Here is an 18,773-nt window from a genome sequence, read left to right as displayed (position 1 = left end):
CGCCCCCGTGTCCACCAGGAACCTTCACCTGGAAAGCTTGTCCCAAATGTAGAGGAGGCTATCACGGTGACCAGCCACCATAGCCATCAGTGACGGCTGATCCTGGCATTTCCCTGGAACAAGCATGGCAGTCGGCAGTGGCGGGCCCTGGAACCTACCATTGATGATTAAAAACACCAAGACTCAGAAGTGGTGGCGTCCCTTGGTGTGGGTGTTCGCTGCTCCGCTGCTGGGGTGTGGGAGGGCTGGGCTTTCAGCTGTGCCACAGCACTAATTCTGATGGTGGTTCCGCCAATTTGTTTGCCACGCCAAAGCATGTCCGTGCGGGTCTCTGAAGTCTTCATCTGCTGGCAGGAGGCGGATGTCTTCTGGCATTTGCTCCAAGAAGATCTGTTCAAACAGCAGGTAAGGCTTATGGCCATCTGCCAGTGTTAGCATGTCGCTCATCAGGGCTGATGGTGCGCGGTCGCCCAGGCCGTCCATATGTAGTAACCGCGCGGCCCGTTCGTGGCGGGAGAGGCTAAACATACGGATTAACAGGGCCTTGAGTGCTTCATACTTGTCTGTTGCCGGGGGCTGACGCAGGAAGTCAATAACGCAGCTCGATGTCTCCTGGTCGAGGGCGCCCACCACATAGTAATACCTGGTGGCATCTGAGACAATTTGCCTGACCTGGAACTGGGCCTCCGCTTGCTCAAACCAGACCAGGGGTTGGGTGGTCCAGAAGGTTGGCAGTTTAAGGGAAACTGCATTCTGCAGAGCTGAGCCGTTCATGCTGGGTCCAAATGCCACTGGACCGTCGGGGTCACCAATGTAGTCGCACTGATACACTACGAGTGAAAACAACACACTGACTCGAGCAGGGTTGGGTTGAACTGTTTACTGTTTGAATCGGCGTGCACTTAAGTAACCCACTCCCAGCAACCCCTGCTCTTTGCGAGGCAGAAGCGACGTCGGCTTCCAGGCCAAGGTCTGCCCCGCACTCAAGAGTCCTCTCGGTTGCCGCTGGCTGTGGGCTCGCCGGCGACTGCTGGAGCCAGTTCGTTTGCTGCCTGGGCGAGCCGCCACAGTATATGTTTATACACAGTATCAATAAATATACCAGCTACAAGCCTTGTAGCTTTAGTTCCTCAATCCTTAAAAGCACTTTTGGGAGTGAATATTACATTCATAATTCAGACCAGTGTGTTAAACATCTTAATTTTATTTGCAGTAGGATGCCTTTGTTTTAGACACTTAGTTCAATAACAAATATTCCTGGTAAGACAAAGAACTGTAAAACACCGAGAAGGCCCTGTACTTCATTTTTAAAATGTCCACTTAATACCAATACTGGGCTCAAATTAGTGCAAAAGAAAAATATTCCGATTGTTGGAAATCTAAAATAGAAACAATGGATGTTGTAAATACTGGGAAGATCAGGCAGTACCTGAAGTTTAGAAAACAAAGGTAATATTTCAGGTCAATGAATTCACAACTGAACTACAAAAAGTTGATGATCTCCATGTGGATATTGGGAGAAAAGTACAGATGCAAGTGGGAGAGTTAGAAGCACAAAAGGCGAATCCAGGGGAGTTCTAGGTTGAGGAGGCTTTTCATCTCTTTGTACTTTAAAGGCTGTTAACCTCTCTTCTCCCAATTACGTCACCTCTATTTCTCCACCAATGCTGCCTTATTGGCAGAATACCGAGAGCAGTTTTCCTTTCATCGGTGGGGGGAGGGGTGGCAGAGGAGATTTCTGAAGCAGTCTTCAGAGATGTGCAAAGAAATATATGATGCAAGTAGTACAGTGACAGAAGAGATTTCATTCAGTCAGTCTGGATGAATTTGAACACAGGACAAGTGAGGGAAAAGGCCAATGTCTAATACAATATGACCCAGGCTCGCACTTTTTGGATGAATCTTAACCTGGTCAACTGTCAAAAAGTGAACTGCCTGTTGTTAGGTCTGCTCTGCCATTTTGACACTGGCACACGTTTTTGACTCTTACTGTGGGATTGTGATACCATTAGTGCTTACTATCATGTGTGTGCTTTGTGCTGTGTGAGACTGTTGGCTCTGTGCTTTGCATCTTGACCCCAGAATAACACTATCTTGTTTGGCTGTATTCATGAGTATTCATGTATGGTTGAATGACAACTAAGCTTGAATTGAATGGAAGGTTGGAAAATATTCACTATGATTTCTTCTTTCTCTTGGAGGGGAGATAGCTGTTTTACATTCTTTTACAATGGAGTTTTCCCTCATATTCACTTTTGACAATAGAAGACCATTCCATATATAGATTCTGTTGTGCTTGCTCGCCTACATCTTCTGATGAGACACATCGCCAGAACAAGCTGTAATTCAAAATAATCCTTACTCAGTAAAACTACACCAGTCTCAAATCTCAACTCAAACTCACACTCCCACTCCCCAGAACAACTATTTAAGTGGTTTACCCCAGTTCAATTGAATCCTTGATGGGACAATGACCAATCAGCGAAAGCCAGTCTGGGATTGGTTTCAGCTGACCACCAAGTGCTGATGGTTTTGGCTCACCATAATAGAGTCTATGCTGGACTTTACAGCATTTCTGTCAGTCTCATTCCCCCACTTATTTCTGTACAAGAATTCTCTCTTGGGTACCCAATAACTCCCACCCCTCCCCTAGCACCCACCTACAAGAGGAACAAATTACAGGGAGCAATGAATCTACCCAGTCTGTGGAATGTCATTGGAAAATGGACCAGTGGGGGGAACCCACACAGTCACAGGAAATATGCAAATTCCACGCAAACAACAACTGTGGTCAGGAATGCAAGCCAGCCACTTGAGCAGTGAGGCCGCGACACTAATTACACTGTCTCTGTGAACTATAGGAGCAGGATGAAGCGTCAGACCGTGAGACTTTACAATGACATCTGTTTACAGCACAGCAGCTACCAGCACACTTCTGTATCCATCGGACTCCAGCAGTGTGCAAGGCAGTTATCCTTATACAATACCACAGAATGCTGAGAGGTGGAGTGAAGAGACGTTCAGTAAGATGTATAAAAGTGAAGTGCTGCTGCTGTTATTCAGTGGAATGGAGTGGTTTACTCTGAAGTGGATAAAGGGAATGGAACAAATTGACATCGAGGCTGCAACTTGTTCTGTCACTTACTTTGTCATTTGAACTATGGGCATTTTTCCAAGGCGAACATATCCTCCATTCCTCACTTCAATAATGCTTCTCACGTGGAACAGCTCCATAAGGTCAAACCCTGCACAACAAACAAGAAAATTAAGTTGAAACCATGAAGATTTTTTCAATTCAAAGAAGAAGCAGAAAATGGAAGGTTGGTTGGTTTCAGGTGCGAGTGAGATGGCATTGCACCTTTTGTTTTACTTTTTTTGGATGATTGGGAATCGTGGCGGGCAGGTGCTAGGCTGAGCCGATGGTGGGTGGTGAGATTGATAGTTGGTTGGGTCTGTTCTGTAGTTGGGATTAAGAAGACAAAGGATACAAGGCAATGGATGTGGGGCCTACCTCAGTGGAAGTCCACATCTTCAGCTACATAATGTAAACTGAGTAATCCTGGGAATGAGCAGTGCTGTTGGCACCCAGACACAATAAACTAATTTTCCTGACAAAACCCCAAAAGGTGCAGTGCAGAGTAAACTCATTAATTTGAAGCACTGATATTATGTCAAACACGCCAATGCCACTCACACTGAACATAAATATTCAGTTGCAAGTGGTGGTTTCTGCATTTTATTCCAGGAAACATACATTTTCAATCAGTTACCACCGAAATGAAGAGATGTATGTTTAAGACTATCTATTTTATCATTGAAAGCACGATGTGGAAATTGAATCCTGGTATCTATGCCTAATTTCCTGGCCATGCTGGAGAACCATTCCTTCCTAGCTTATAAGACAACATCTCACTCATTTATTGGATCCGCATTGTCAGTAGAGAGAACCGTCACTATAGGTTTCCGCAAGTAAAATGAAGTGAGGTGTTTTACGTTTAACAAAGCCTGTAACACATTTTATTGAACTCCAAAACCTACACAATAAAAGTGTGCTAAAAAACTTTTACATACTAATGTCATGACATCAAACCAGCAACGCAATGTCAGTGGTTGTGAATTAGGTACATTTCTCCCAATGACGTTACCCTACACAGGACCCCCCAGAATTCACTAAAACCGGCATTGTGAGCCTGTCTGGAGCTCAGACAAGCCGCCCGGCTCGGATCCAGTGTTCTGTGGGTGGCGGAACCACAGGTGCCTCTGGCTCGTCCAGAGGTGTATTGACACACTCATGGTCATGTTGTGACGCCAGGGGCATGGCAGTGGAACACTCCAAAGCTTGGTGGGCCGGTTTAAGGCGATCTACCAAAATACGTTCAGGTTTACCCCTCTTATTGGTGATTAAAGTCTCTTCTCCCCGTTTCATAATGCAGAATGAGCCGTCATAATGCGACCTTGGAGGATGTTGGTGGGCGTCATGGCAGATAAAAACAATTGAGGCGGAATGTGGGTCAACAGGGACCCAAGAGTGCTGTACACCATGGTGGAAGGTAGGAACAGGCGAAAAAGAATTGAATTTACTGAGGAGGGTGGAACGCTGTTGAGAGGTCGACCAGACAGTCATGACATCAGAAATTAAATCATCTGGTACTCTTAATAGCTGCCCGTTTACCAACTCAGCTTCAGACAACTGCAGGTCCTCCTTTGGAGCTGTTCTGAGCCCCAACAGGGCCCATGAGAGCCAATCATGCCAGCATTCATCGGTCAGGGAAGTCCTCAGAACAGCCTTTAAGGAGTGGTGAAGCTGCTCGGTTAGGCTATTGGACTGTGGGTGATAAGCTGTGGAGTGAGATATTCTAACACTAAGATTCTGTGCCATCACAGCCCAGCATTCGGAAATGAATTGGGGACCGCGGTTAGAGGAAATATCAGATGGGGTGCCAAACTGAGCAACCCACGTGCTGATAAACGCTGAGCCATATCTGCGACCGCCGTCGATGATAGAGGGACGACCTCTGTCTACCCGGTGGTACGGTCCATCATGGTAAGGATGTGCGTGAAACTGCAGGAGGGGGGAAGAGGACCAACAAGGTCCACATTGATATGGTCAAATCTTCGCTCAAGGACATGAAAAGGTGCTAATGGTGCCTGAACGTGACAGTTAATTTTTGCCCGCTGGCACTCCACACAAGCTGCAGTCCAATCATGCACATCCTTTCTGCGACTGTGCCAAACAAACTTTAGTGCACCCCGTTTCTGTGAGGCCTTCCAGCCCAGATGTGAGAGGCCACGTATGGAGTCAAAAACAGTCCTTCTCCAGTTTGTGGGCACAATGGGGCAAGGGCGACCGGTTGAGATATTGCACAGGAGAGAAACCGTAGCCTTCACAAACTTAATGTCAGCCAACCGCAGGCCCATGACAGCTTTTTTGAGAATGTCCCCCGAGCACACAGGCACCTGATGGTAATCCCTAACTAGATTGACTTTGGAAAAAATTAAGGTGTGGGACCAGGTAACGACTGGGAATGATAGCCTCGATAAGACATCAGAAATCACCACATGGGCAGCAACTACCCTCAGATTGAGGGACCATATGGAGGGGTGAAGCCCAGGGGCTATTCCACTGGCATACAATGCCTGGTCTTTCCACATTGGAAAACAGCCATCGCGGTTGCCGGCTTTTCTGGGTCCAGTCTACGCACGCGGGCTTGGACTGGTGGGCCAATTGTAGAAGTGTGCTGCTCAACCCCATGTTCTGCAACTATAGTTGAGAATGTGGGCTTGGTGAGGTCGCAGAATTTGCCCAGCATTCGAGTAAACTCACATGTGGTGGTTCATGCATTTGACAGAGTCGTTGTGGGGAACTTACTGGGAAAGCAGGGTTACAACATTGACATCCACAAGCCGGCAGTTCTTAAAACAGACTAACAGCCCTTGGGCACACAGGAAATCTGTGCCAAGCAGAGGTCTAGCCACTTTAGCCAGGACAAAGTCCCATGTGTATCATTGCCCACTGAAGCAGTGTTCTCGATGTGTCCCGTAAGTCTGGATCATGCTGCTGTTGGCGGGCTCCAGCGAGGTTTTGTTGCTCTTTGCTTTCTCATCAATAGGCAATGCTGGCAGCACATTCACATGAGCACCCATGTCTCACAGGAAGTGTTGCACTGAAAGGGTGTCCATAATGAACAGTAGACAACCCTGGCAGCTGGAACCCATGGTATTGACAGAACTCTGATGTCCTGATGCGCTGGCACTGTCGAAGCTGCTCGGCAGTTGGCACTTCCTAGTGTTTCTACCAAAGCGAGCACGGTAAAAGCATAGTCTGGGCATCATCTTTTTCACAATCGCAAGCACCCTTATGTTGGGGGCTTTGCAAATCAGGCTTATTGAGTTAGAGAAAGGAGGAGGAATGATGCACCTCTGCTTAACTGAGTGTAGACTATCAGCTATTTTAGCAAGCTCCCTATAGTCCTTCTTGGGCGCATTAGAGAGGGTCACATGAACTGGATCGGGTATTTTCTGCATGAAGACTTCTTTAAAAATAAAACAAGGATGGTGATTTCCCAGGGGAGACTGCATGTGGTCCATTGTCTCCAAAGGCTTACCATCACTGAAACCGGATAAGGAGAGCGATTGTTTGGCACGCTCAGACTCTGAAATGTCTGTAAAATGTGAGTTTTCAGCGATCGGTATTTATCATGTTCAGTTGGGTGTCAAGCAGACTCACCATTCCTGCAACTGTGGAATTGCTGGGCAACACTACTATATGGAAATAATCGGTGTTGTCGGCGGAGATTTTAGAAGTGTGGACTGGACCTCCATTTGTACGAACCAAGTGACAGCATTTTGCTCCCAAACCTCTGGCAGTTTCAAAGCAACTGCCTTGGCCGACATATTCAATGACTCCAGACTTGCGGTCACCAATGTAGGTTTCCACAAGTAAAACAAAATGAGGCATTTTATGTTTAACAAAACCCCTAACACATCCTACTGAACTCCAAAACCTACACAATAAAAATAGACTAAAATTCTTTGACGAACTAACATTATCATGTCAGACCAGCCTCTTAAAGTGAAACCCCAACTCAAGTGGTTGTGAATTATGTACATTTCTCCCAATTACGTTACCCTACACCACTTTAAATACAGAAATTAAATATAAGAGAGAATAATGTTCTAGGTATAAAAACCTGATTTCACAAAGATTTGTCCAATTTCACCTCATTCAAACCATTGTGCTAATGGAACCGCGTATCTTCGGTGGGCAAACAAAAGGTGTGTACAGAGATGCTGTGGGTCTACTCCACCTGTTCTGGGATTCAGGTCTATACGCTCAACTTAGTTCAGAGTTATGTTCCTTGCTTTTATTGCTTGTATGTTTTGTATATTTTCCTCCTCTTTCTCCGCGCATTGATGTTGGTCTTTTCTATTAATTGGGTTCTTTCGGGTTTCTTGTTTTGTGGCTGCCTGTAAGCAGACGAATCTCAAGGTCGTATAATTTATACATACTTTGATAATAAACGTATTTTGAATCTTTTGAACTTAATTGCAACACATTAGACAGTATCTTATTTGGCAAGCCCACCACTCCGGGAAACAATCTGGTGAATCTTTTCTGTTCTCTCCTTCTATTGCAAAGGAAGGAAGGTCTGACATGAGCACAGTATTTCAAATACAACCAGACCCAGGATTACCAGGTCTCATTCGGCTAGCACAGTTGTGGTTACTACACCTTGGAAAGTTATATTTGCCTTCCAGCCAGTGCAGTGAAAGGTGTGAAAGTTCACCGCACTGACTCTTAAGATAAGGGAACTGTTCAGTTAACAGAGGTTGAGTAAGATTGTCATATGCTCACAGAGGCTAGCCGAATGAAACCTGGTAATCCCTGGTCTGGTTGTATTTGAAATACTGTGCTCATATCAGACCTTTCTTCCTTTGCAATAGAAGGAGAGAACAGAAAAGATTCACCAGATTGTTTCCTAGAGTGGTGGGCTTGCCATATCAGGATAGATTGTAACACAGTGGGTCTATAGTCTTGTGAGCTTAGAAGAAACGTACAACCCTCAGAAACTTAACAGGGAAGATGTGCAGTTGATGCTTTCTCCAGATGAGGCATTTTGAACTGGGCAGGGAGGAGGGTGTTATAAAAAGGATTATGTCCTTAATTCAAGGAACTGTCAATTCAATCCTAGATGAGAAGAGATGCTGAGGTTTGTGATTTGTGGAATTCAATATTCAGTTACTCACTATATTCAAGACAGATTTTGATACCTATTTAGATTTCCTGCACTATTTTCCTGCACTAACATCCAAGGATCCACTAAACCCAGCTTTGATTTAAACCGATGACTAATCTTGCCAGTGTAGAGAATTTCAAAGATCCCGCCACATCTGAGTGAAGAATTTTTCCCTAATTTCTGAGTTTTAAATCTATGGAATTCTCTACCTCGGATAGCAATGGAATATCAGTTCTTCAACACATTCAACACTGAGATTAGCAGAATTTAGGACACCAAGGGAATCAGTGGATGCACTGAATATGGGAACATGGATTTAATCTTATTATTGATTTTTGTATTATATGCTTTAACTAAGAAACCCAAGTACATGGAATTTTAAAGTTAATTTTATTTACTTTTTATTGATTACCTTTCATCCAGAATCAGACATTACTTTATTGAAAAACAAAATAGATACTATATGACCTACTCTTTCTTCTACTTCTAATGTCCTTTGATGATTCTACATATATGGACATGTATCTTTGACGTCGCATAATCAATACAATTCATTTTTGGTCATGTCAAAAGTAAGATTGACCATGGTGCACTATGACATCCAGATGGTTTAACTACTACAGCGACACTCACATTATGTCCCATGTTTGGATAATGGACATCCACCCTTAAAAAATTCAAAACTCACAAACTAAAAGTTTAAGATTCAGAATAAATTTCACTCTTATGGAATTTATGTGGAAAGATCAAGAGAGAGACTTATTTTATCAATATTTATATTTAGTTACTTAATAGTCTAGGGCAGTAAGATTTGGATTTGATGTCATTGTATTGATTGAGTCTGCAGTCATAGCCAAGTCCCCCCTATGCCACTCCCTCTCCAGTCTGATGACATGTGATTAGATATCCGAGAGTGAAACACTGTAGCACTTGTCATTTGCAAGACTTTTTCACTGATATGTTGCTTTGTTGGGAACCACAGTAACCATGGCTAGCTTTACACTGGCACTTTAAAATTATCCCTTGGCTATCACTGCATTTCCACGAGGTCACCACACTTAAACTCACTGCCACTGCCATGTAACTCTCTCTATACTATCTTTCTCCCTTGAGCTCTGATCATCAAATCTCATCCCTTTTCGCTGGCATGCTGAATGTAGGACATTGGGACCAGCTGGGTGGGCACTGGGGTTGGCATGGACTCTTAGGCCAGTGAGATTGTATCCATGCTGTGTTGCTCTGTGACTATGCCCAGTCTCTAAACCCTTTCCTAATCTATGAGCCTCTTCCCATCCCAAGCCTCATGTTGGTCTCAACTATTAAGTAACAGCAGTGGATTATCACTGATAAGAGTGTTTAATATGAGGGAAAAGCATTCCATAAGAACGCATTTATATTTATATCATGCTACTCAATGGGTATAGGGGATTCATGTTAAGGGAAATCATGATACATATCACAATTTTCTAGGAAGGCAGTACATCCCTAATGCCGTGGTTACCTGTATGTTCCCTGCAATCAGATTCACTTACCTGGGACATTAGAGGAGGCCTTCTTTGCTGTGTTGTAGTGATTCCCCTCCAATCTAACGTTAGGGCACAAAACATCTGTTAAAAAAATACAAATGTTACTCAAAACATATTCTATGACACTGAAAAGCAAAAAAAATTCAAATGCTGGAATTCTGAAATAGAAATAGAAGGTATAGGAAGTGCTGAATATTCTCAACACATCAAGTAGCATCTAAAGTGATAAATATTTTAGATATTTTATCTGATTTTTTTACGACTGCTTCCTGTAAATCAAATTTACAATTTTATAATCTCAAGAAATACTATATCCCATAGTATATAATTATTTTACAAAATTAATGCTTTAACTGATCTGTAACCTTAAGACTGGAAGCTCAAAATTCAGGTAAGTATTTAGTTGTAGATCTGGGAAGGTTGCATATTGAGCTATATGCTGCAACCTCCATTCCACAGTCACCAATTCTATCCCTTTCCATAGTCCAGGGGGTCCCCAACCTTTTTTGCACTGCAGACCGGTTTAATATTGACAATATTCTTGCAGACCGGCCTACTGGTGGGCGGGGTGGGGTGGGGGGGGGGTGTTAATCACAACCGGAATATAGGTGATAAGTCAACTAAGTCACTTATAAGTGGCTAATACACTCAATTTCATTCCTAAAAGGGCTTATCTAAGGAACTTAAAATTAAACACACAGCGCATATTGTCCCCGTATGAACATATAAAATCATTGCAACACATCAATATCGCTGAATCAGTGGGAGCCCTGGGCTTGTTTCCCTGCAACAAGATGGTCCCATCGAGGTCTGATGGGAGACAGCGCTACTTGAAGGGGGTTCCTCATGTCCAGTTTATTCCGCAATTTAGTTTTCATTGCATTCATTGCCCGCTTTGCAGAGATATGATGTTGGAAATGGAAGCAATGTTTTCAGTGCTTTTGTGGCTATCTCAGGATATTCAGCCTTGACTTTGATCCAGAATGCTGGCAGAGATATTGTGTCAAACATACTTTTCAGCCCACCATCATTTGCAAGCTCAAGGAGTTGATCTTCTTCACGCTCTGACATGGATGATGCGTGGGTAATGACCTCGCATGCGTTCAAGTTCCAACAGTGGGCATGACAGGGAATGAGGACAGGTGCAGCTGACTCATATCGTTTCATATCGCCAAATCATATCGTTTCCTCGTGGACAGGTAGCACATGTTTTGCAGCCCGGTACTGGTCCGTGGCCCGGTGGTTGGGGACCACTGCCATAGTCATATTCTTAGTTTCAATCAGGCCATTTCCAGTCTTGGCCCCTTATTAGACCCTGTAATGAGCTTTAGTCTTTATATCTGTTCCATCATCATAGCTACCAATTTTTACCTCTTGACAAAGCTCAACTACCTCCACATCTTCTGCAGTTACAGTTATCACTATTACAAGTCATGACATTTCTATTGCTCTTCGCAGTTTCTCTAATTTTGAACTTCCATCAAGTTCATATTAGATTCTTTGTCTGTATCTTAAGTGGAACTGAATCACATTTAGTGAGCTATTGATCTATTGGCTCACAGTTCAACCATATCTCAGTTTTTAAAGTGTTTTCAGATCTCTTTTTGGTAACCTCTAATCATCTTTGACCTTTGTCCTCCAATTCCTATGATTTATATGCTCCCAATTTTCATTGATCTGACAGCCTAGACCTAAGCTTTTGAATTATTTCCCTAAAATCCTACAGTGACTTACACTTCTCTGAGCTGAAGCTTTCAGCTTCTCTTTGACCACTGTTATTTGTGGTATATAGACATGTTTTTGATGAAAATGTAATCTGTCTGATTAGTAGAGGCACAAGAGACTTGCTGATGTTGGGACCTCAATAATATCTAAGACAACTCAAACATAACGTCGCAACCCTTGTATTCAGAGTCCGTTCTATAAAAGAAAACATGTCATCTGGGTTAATGGTAACATACAGGGTTAATGGTAAGGCAGTGAGGAGTGCAGTGGAACAGAGGGATCTGGGAATACAGATATAAAATTCCCTAAAAGTGGCGTCACAGGTAGATAAGGTCATAAAGAGAGCTTTTGGTACATTGGCCTTTATTAATCAAAGTATTGAGTATAAGAGCTGGAATGTTATGATGAGGTTGTATAAGGCATTGGTGAGGCCGAATCTGAAGTATTGTGTTCAGTTTTGGTCACCAAATTACAGGAAGGATATAAATAAGGTTGAAAGAGTGCAGAGAAGGTTTACAAGGATGTTGCCGTGACTTGAGAAACTCAGTTACAGAAAAAGGTTGAATAGCTTAGGACTTTATTCCCTGGAGCGTAGAAGAATGAGGGGAGATTTGATAGAGGTATATAAAATTATGATGGGTATAGATAGAGTGAATGCAAGCAGGCTTTTTCCACTGAGGCAAGGGGAGAAAAAAACCAGAGGACATAGGTTAAGGGTGAGGGGGGAAAAGTTTAAAGGGAACATTAGGGGGGGTTTCTTCACACAGAGAGTGGTGGGAGTATGGAATGAGCTGCCAGACAAGGTGGTAAATGTGGGTTCTTTTTTAACATTTAAGAATAAACTGGACAGATACATGGATGAGAGGTGTGTGGAGGGATATGGTCCGTGTGCAGGTCAGTGGGACTAGGCAGAAAAATGGTTCGGCACAACCAAAAAAGGCCAAAAGGTCTGTTTCTGTGCTGTAGTTTCAATGGTTCTATGGTTCTATCTGCCTTCTTTGCTACTTTGTCTACCTGTGTCACCACTTACAGGGAACTATATATTTGTGGCTCTAGTTTTCTCTGTTCAACGAAACTCTCCATGCTCCTGCTGGTCAATATGTAAGTACTAACGTGATATAACTTCCAAACTGCACTGGTTCAAGACTTACCCGAGTTGAATTCCATCTTCCATTTATCCATTTGCCCAGCGATCAAGGTTCTGTTGTAACCTTAGACAACCTTTTCTTGTACACCACACCCACCAATTTTGGCATCACCTGCAAGCTTACTAATCAAGTTATCCACATTCACATCTAAGTTGTTCAAGCAAAATGCCATGCAACAAAGGATCTGGCACAAATCCCTGCCAAACTGGTCACTGGCCTCCAATCTAAAAATTAATTCTTCACTGACTCTGACTCCTTCCACCAGGCCAATTTTGTATCCTATTGAGTATTCTCACCCTTAACCCCATTGATTTAACCTGTTGAACCAGACTAGCATGAGGGACCTTGTCAAAGGCCTAGATGCTAATGTCAAATAACTGAGGGCATAGGATTAAGACGACAGGGAAAATTTTAAAGGAGATTTATAAGTCAGGTTTTTTTACGAAGAGGATGGGAAATGCTGCTGAGGGAACGGTAGAAGCATTTATTTAGGCGCATAAAGAAGCAGAGAACAGAGAGATGTGGACCTTATGCAGGAAAATGGGATTGGCATCATGGTTGGCACAGGCATCGTGGGCTGAATGGCCACTTCCTGTCTTGTACTGTTCTACATTCTATGTCTTCAGTCATCTGATGTAACGTCTCCCTTCCTGATTGAAGTTTTAAAATTCTGTTTAAGAATACTCCTGTGAGCTGACCAAGGCCACTGAATAAATGGAAAATTTTCTTATTGGGCTTTTATTAAGCTATAAAACCAGGAAAGTTAAAGGATTAGGAATTGCAGTGACAAAGCACATGACCACATTGGTAACAGCCCTTGGCAAATGGGATCAACAGGTACTTACACCCCAAGATCAAAAATATGGAGTAACACAGATAAAATGCTGGAGGAACTCAGCAGAGCAGACAGCATCAATGGAGTCTTGACCCCCATAATGGTGAATGTTTTTTTCTCTCCATACTGTAGATGCTGCTGAGTTCCTCCAGCATTTTGAGTGTGTAACTCTGGATTTCCAGCATCTGCAGAATTGCTTGTGTTGAAGAATATGGGGTGTATCTTTTCACAAATATCACAAGTAATTTAGGTATCCTTTGCAAATGCATAGTGATAACTACACATGTTCATGGATCTGCAATGCCACCAGTTCTTGGAACCTGTTTTTTTATTAGTATCAAACAAAAACTCAAACACTTATGCTTTGTATTCTCTAGTGTAAGAGTTAATGACCACCTCTCCCATCACACAGCATGCCCTTTCCTGAATAACATCACTGCAGTCGCAATAACTCTCCAAATACTCCTAAAGATCGACCCAGGACAGATGGAGAGGTCAAACTGTCGCCAGTAATGACAGCCCAAACAAAATGCCCCCTTTTCTGTGTTTGAAATCTGAGGATGGGGATGTTCTGGAGGTGAAACAATGGTACTGTAGGATACTGTAGATGCACTTTGAGAAATTGGAACACTGCTGACTGCCCTTTGGAAATTCTCGAGAAGTGTGCTGAATTATAAAAAGGATGCAGCTGTCATTTTTAAATAGTAGACTGACTCAGTACACCATATCAAGTATTGGATTTAACTCACGGTTCTCTAAATAATCTGTTAAATATAAATCAACCATTTAGTAGATACTTTATCACCAGCTTGGCTGTCGGCCTGCATTTTATGATTATAAATGACCAATTTATCAGCAATGAGATCTTCTAACAGCTGCCAATCCCAGTGTAACATTAATTAAGGCAACATTAAATCTTCATCTCCCCAATTTTTACCAACTAACAGTAAGCCATCAAGTGATATATAATAGACAAATTACAACAAAATTTATTGAACAGAATCCTGTTCTTTGAAGGAATCAGATGTGGCGGCAATGTGGCTGAGACTATCAGTGTTTATCCATTCACAAATGAATGTAAAATCAATAGGCAGGCATTCACAAGTATCATGGGAGTTGATTCCATATACGTATGCTCACAATTGGATCTGATATTTTGGGAAATAGTGGAACTCTAGCCCAAATGACGAAAAAATCTTTGGTTACAGGTTTAGAAGCACTTTAATTCCATTCACAAAATGTTTTCTGAAGGGAATTATTTAAACTGTGAGGGTACCACATCTGACTGACAATTGGACATCATTGAACACAAGTGGACCCAATGAACATTGCAACCATGCTGTTGAGCCCTGTGAATAATGAGCACTTGATCACCCTAGACTCCAGCAGAGCAAAGTGTAGGGTGCAGTGCTGACCACTGGCCTTATTTGTAGGAACAGATTTAGCATGATTTTGTTATAAAGTCATACAGAATGGAAGAAGGTTTTTTACTTCAACTTGTCCAGGCCATTCCATTCCATTCGCTTGCCTTTGGCCCATATTGATTTCCTATCATTGTACCTGTCCAAATGTTATTTAAATGTCATAATTGAACAGGCCTCTATCATTTGTTCTGGCAGTTCATTCTATATACTCACCACTCTCTGTTCGAAAAAGTTGCCACTGAGGTATCTTTTCAATCTTTCTCTTCTCAATTTAAACCTATGTTCTCTAGTTTTGGACTCCCCCGCCCTGGGGAAAAGACTGTAACTATTTGCCTTTGGTATGTCTCCTGTGGTTTTATAAGCTGCCCCTTAGACCCCTGTGTTCTAGAAAAAGAATGACCTAGCCTATCCACCACTCCTCACAACTGAAACCTCCAGACTTTATAAGAGTCTCATAAAACCTTTTTTGCACCCTTTCCAGACTTGATAGATACAGTAGATTTTAAGTAAAGTTAAAAGTTGCAATGCCTCCACGCCCACCAAGTAAGGCATATTAGAAGTCTCTGTACCAATTCAAGTCATTCAGTGCCTGTAACTTACAAACACGTGTAACTAATCCAAAGTCATTGGGGATGTTGGACAAAAATGCTTTGTTCTTTCCTCATTTTATGAGGTCTTAGCCTTGTTAAAATGCTCACTCCCTTCAGCTTACCTCCCAATAGAGACTGTGGGCAGGTGATGTCCCACCATCTTGGCAACTCTCTTTTACACGAAGTCACTACTTATATGAGAAGGATGGAATACTATAGTGATCTGGCTTTGGTCAATCCCCACAGAACTGAACAGCAGCAGAATCTGAGTGAAGAATGGAACAATAAATAAGCTTATGTAATACCTCTTTCACATGGACTAGATCTGAAACAGAAGCATTCAGCTAGGTGTACACTGCTACTACTGGTGTGTATCACAATGATTTCTAAACCAGAGTGTGCTGCTGAACAGAGGTCATTGGGTACATTTGACTGAAGTATGTGGAACAGGCCATGTGATTTCATGAGGCAGCAAATTAATTGTTCCAACAATAATCGATTTGTCCAGAATGGAGTGAAATTTTTAAATTCAATCTCTTGCTGTTTTGTTTAAAGTTGTTAAGGTAATGATGTAATAGTTACAGTGAAGCTAACTGACAGCTACTGACTAATGTCATACAGGTCTCACAAAATTTTAGATATCAGTGTGTGTGGGGGGCCAGAGTTTCTGTTTGATTTATTTCTTTTCTCCTCACAATAGCAGTTAAGTTGGAAGATGCAAAGACTGTTTAGTTTGATCAAATTACACCAAGCTCTCAACATGTAGCAACGAATTAGCTATAATGGTTCCAATAATGTCTCAGATATAATGGCATCTGTGTGTGTAGAAAAGAACATGCATGTTTAAATAAAGACCCACTGGATGAATAAACCATGATTTCAAGCGAAGGAAGGTAGCTAATCTGGGATAATTGGGAGATAGTTGGATCCATTCCTATTGAGGTGAAGACCACAGTGATTGGGAAATCATGAAGAAACATTTGACTTTGTTTTAGGGAAGATGGTGTATGAAGTGCAGATCACCATGTGGGAAGGAAAGGCTCAGTATAGAGCACATATGTGGGCTTTAGATTGATTGGAGGGTACTATGTGAGGTTCATTCTTAATATTGTTACATATTGTCCAAAATATAATATCCAGACTAACTCAGTTGAACTAGTAACAGGCACAATATCACGGGCTTCAGGACCACTTGGCAAGATAAAGGGCATGTAGAATCTCAGCTGAGGTGAATGGTCCTGATCAATGTCCAAGTATTCCTACCGAGGTGCAATTACTGACACAAACCTGAAAATACCGATAAAATCAATGGATTCACAGATGTTGGTAATCTGAATAAATGCAGGCCAGGTAGCATCTCTGGGAAGAGAATCAGAGTTAACATTACAGGTCTGAGACACAACTCTATTTACTCTACTCAAATTCTGCCTGACCTGATCAATGTTCTAAGGGCACTCTGGTCTAATTTCATACTATATATAACACGTGGTAGCTTTGGCTTAAAATGTCTTGTTTTCATTTGATTAATCTGATTAATTCTAACTCCAAATCTATGTAGCTTACGTATTGTAATATCACGTGAAACTCAAAGTTCAAAGTAAATTTATTATCAGAGTACTAACACGTCACCACACACAACCCTGAGATTCTCCAACAATTCAATATCAGAGAACAGTATTGATTGCAGAGGACACATTTAAATAGTTACAAATAGGAAAGGAGGTCAAGTAGAATTAATAAAACTGTATTACAAATTGCCAGAGAATTTGGAGAGTGCAGTGAAGTGGAGTAGTAAATGGATGTGTTTCTCAGAAGGTATAAAGCAACATGGTGAGTGTAAATAGGTATGTACCATTGTTGCTCAGAGTATGTAAGAGTACTGTACACACATGTACAGTCTAAAATAGAATTTTAAATACACCAGAGATCTGTTAGAAGTCACCATGTTTCCCATATGTTACTCTGCAAACTCTGCATGTCACTTCACACAAGAACCCACATTACGACATACACTACAAGTGTATGAGGAATGATTGAAAAAGAATTGGAACTTCTCAAAGTAGAAAGCACTACATCCTTGTAGCAGTGAGGTGCTCCACAGCAACTTCAACATGCAGACTAGAAGCAGCAGCACTCAGACTTGGATTTGAGCACAGGATAAGAATCGGCTGCTGTAGGAGATCACTGAGTTAAGCTATGCAGCTGTTAAAATGAGAACAGTACAAACTGAAGCTGCAGACACAATCCAGCAACATTAGAAGTCCTGGAGACTGTGATAGATCTTGGAGCTTTTCCATTCTTATGTAGTAGAAATTGTGGTTTCTTATAGCAAACAAAGTTGAGGTCAAAGTGGTGTCAAATCAAAGTGTAGCCATTATAATCTTGCTTATAGAAATAGACTCAGATAAGAGTACTAATTTAATGGACCTCCTGGCACTACACATGTCAAAACTGGTCTTCTTTTATGCAGTGAAAGAGATTGCAAAATCATTTGAATTCACCACCCACAGCAATTACATATGGTCATAAATTCAAGGCCAGATACAAAAGGTCAGGTGAGCCCATTGGGAATTATATAGCAGTATTGAAGAATTTGTCACAGCATTGTGATTTTGGTGTCTTCCTGAGCAGAATGTGTGGGGTGTGGTTTAATGAAGAAGCAGATTTGATCATAATGATTTATTCAATTGTCCGAGATGCCTGTAATGTGACCACAGTGAAGGAGATGATTTCTAGGATGACCACAGATTGTCGATAAATGGTAACATCAGCGGGAATTTCTTGTAACAAAGCTACAACATGACAAGATATTAGCTCCAGCATTGGACTATCCCACTTACCTATACAAGTTTTGTGAAAAAATGAAACAGGTGGTGAAAACTACTATGGCTTCAAAAGCAATCATCCATGACATTTATGCCAGTTTAGAAAAGTGAAGTCTTAACTATGAAAGTGCACGTTGCTTCAGTATAAAAGGCTGGAGTCAATACAGCAAGTCAGATACATTCTCAGTACAAGAGAAACACAGGTGACAGAAAGCTTGTTTAGTATTGAAGCTACTGAATAGTCTCAAGAAGACAGTTTAAGCTGCACACAATGCTTAACAAATGTCGTTATCAATTTTCACGATATATGCTGGTGATATTAGGCCTGGTCTGCTTCTGATTTTGGCAATCAAAATCAAACAGAATCAAAATCAGATTTATTAACACCAACTCACATTAAATGTGTTGTTTTGTGGCAGCAGCACAGTGCAAAGACATAAATATTATAAAAAGCTCAAATAAA

General features: G+C 41.9%; 1 protein-coding gene across 1 annotated transcript in view; it reads right to left on the bottom strand.

The window, feature by feature from the left end:
• Positions 1–18,773, bottom strand: part of col22a1 (collagen, type XXII, alpha 1) — a 306,811-nt gene that overhangs the window by 223,322 nt on the left and 64,716 nt on the right. The window contains exons 3-4 of the mRNA XM_072246143.1: positions 9,770–9,844; positions 3,146–3,245 (exon numbers count right to left, since the gene is read on the bottom strand). Coding sequence (XP_072102244.1) covers positions 3,146–3,245; positions 9,770–9,844 — 175 coding nt within the window. The remainder of the gene's footprint in view (positions 1–3,145; positions 3,246–9,769; positions 9,845–18,773) is intronic.

Source organism: Mobula birostris, chromosome 1 (genome assembly GCF_030028105.1).
Source record: "Mobula birostris isolate sMobBir1 chromosome 1, sMobBir1.hap1, whole genome shotgun sequence".
NCBI classification, from domain to species: Eukaryota; Metazoa; Chordata; class Chondrichthyes; order Myliobatiformes; family Myliobatidae; genus Mobula; species Mobula birostris.
The sequence above is the reverse complement of the archived record's forward strand: the minus strand, read 5'-3'. Positions and strand labels throughout refer to the sequence as shown.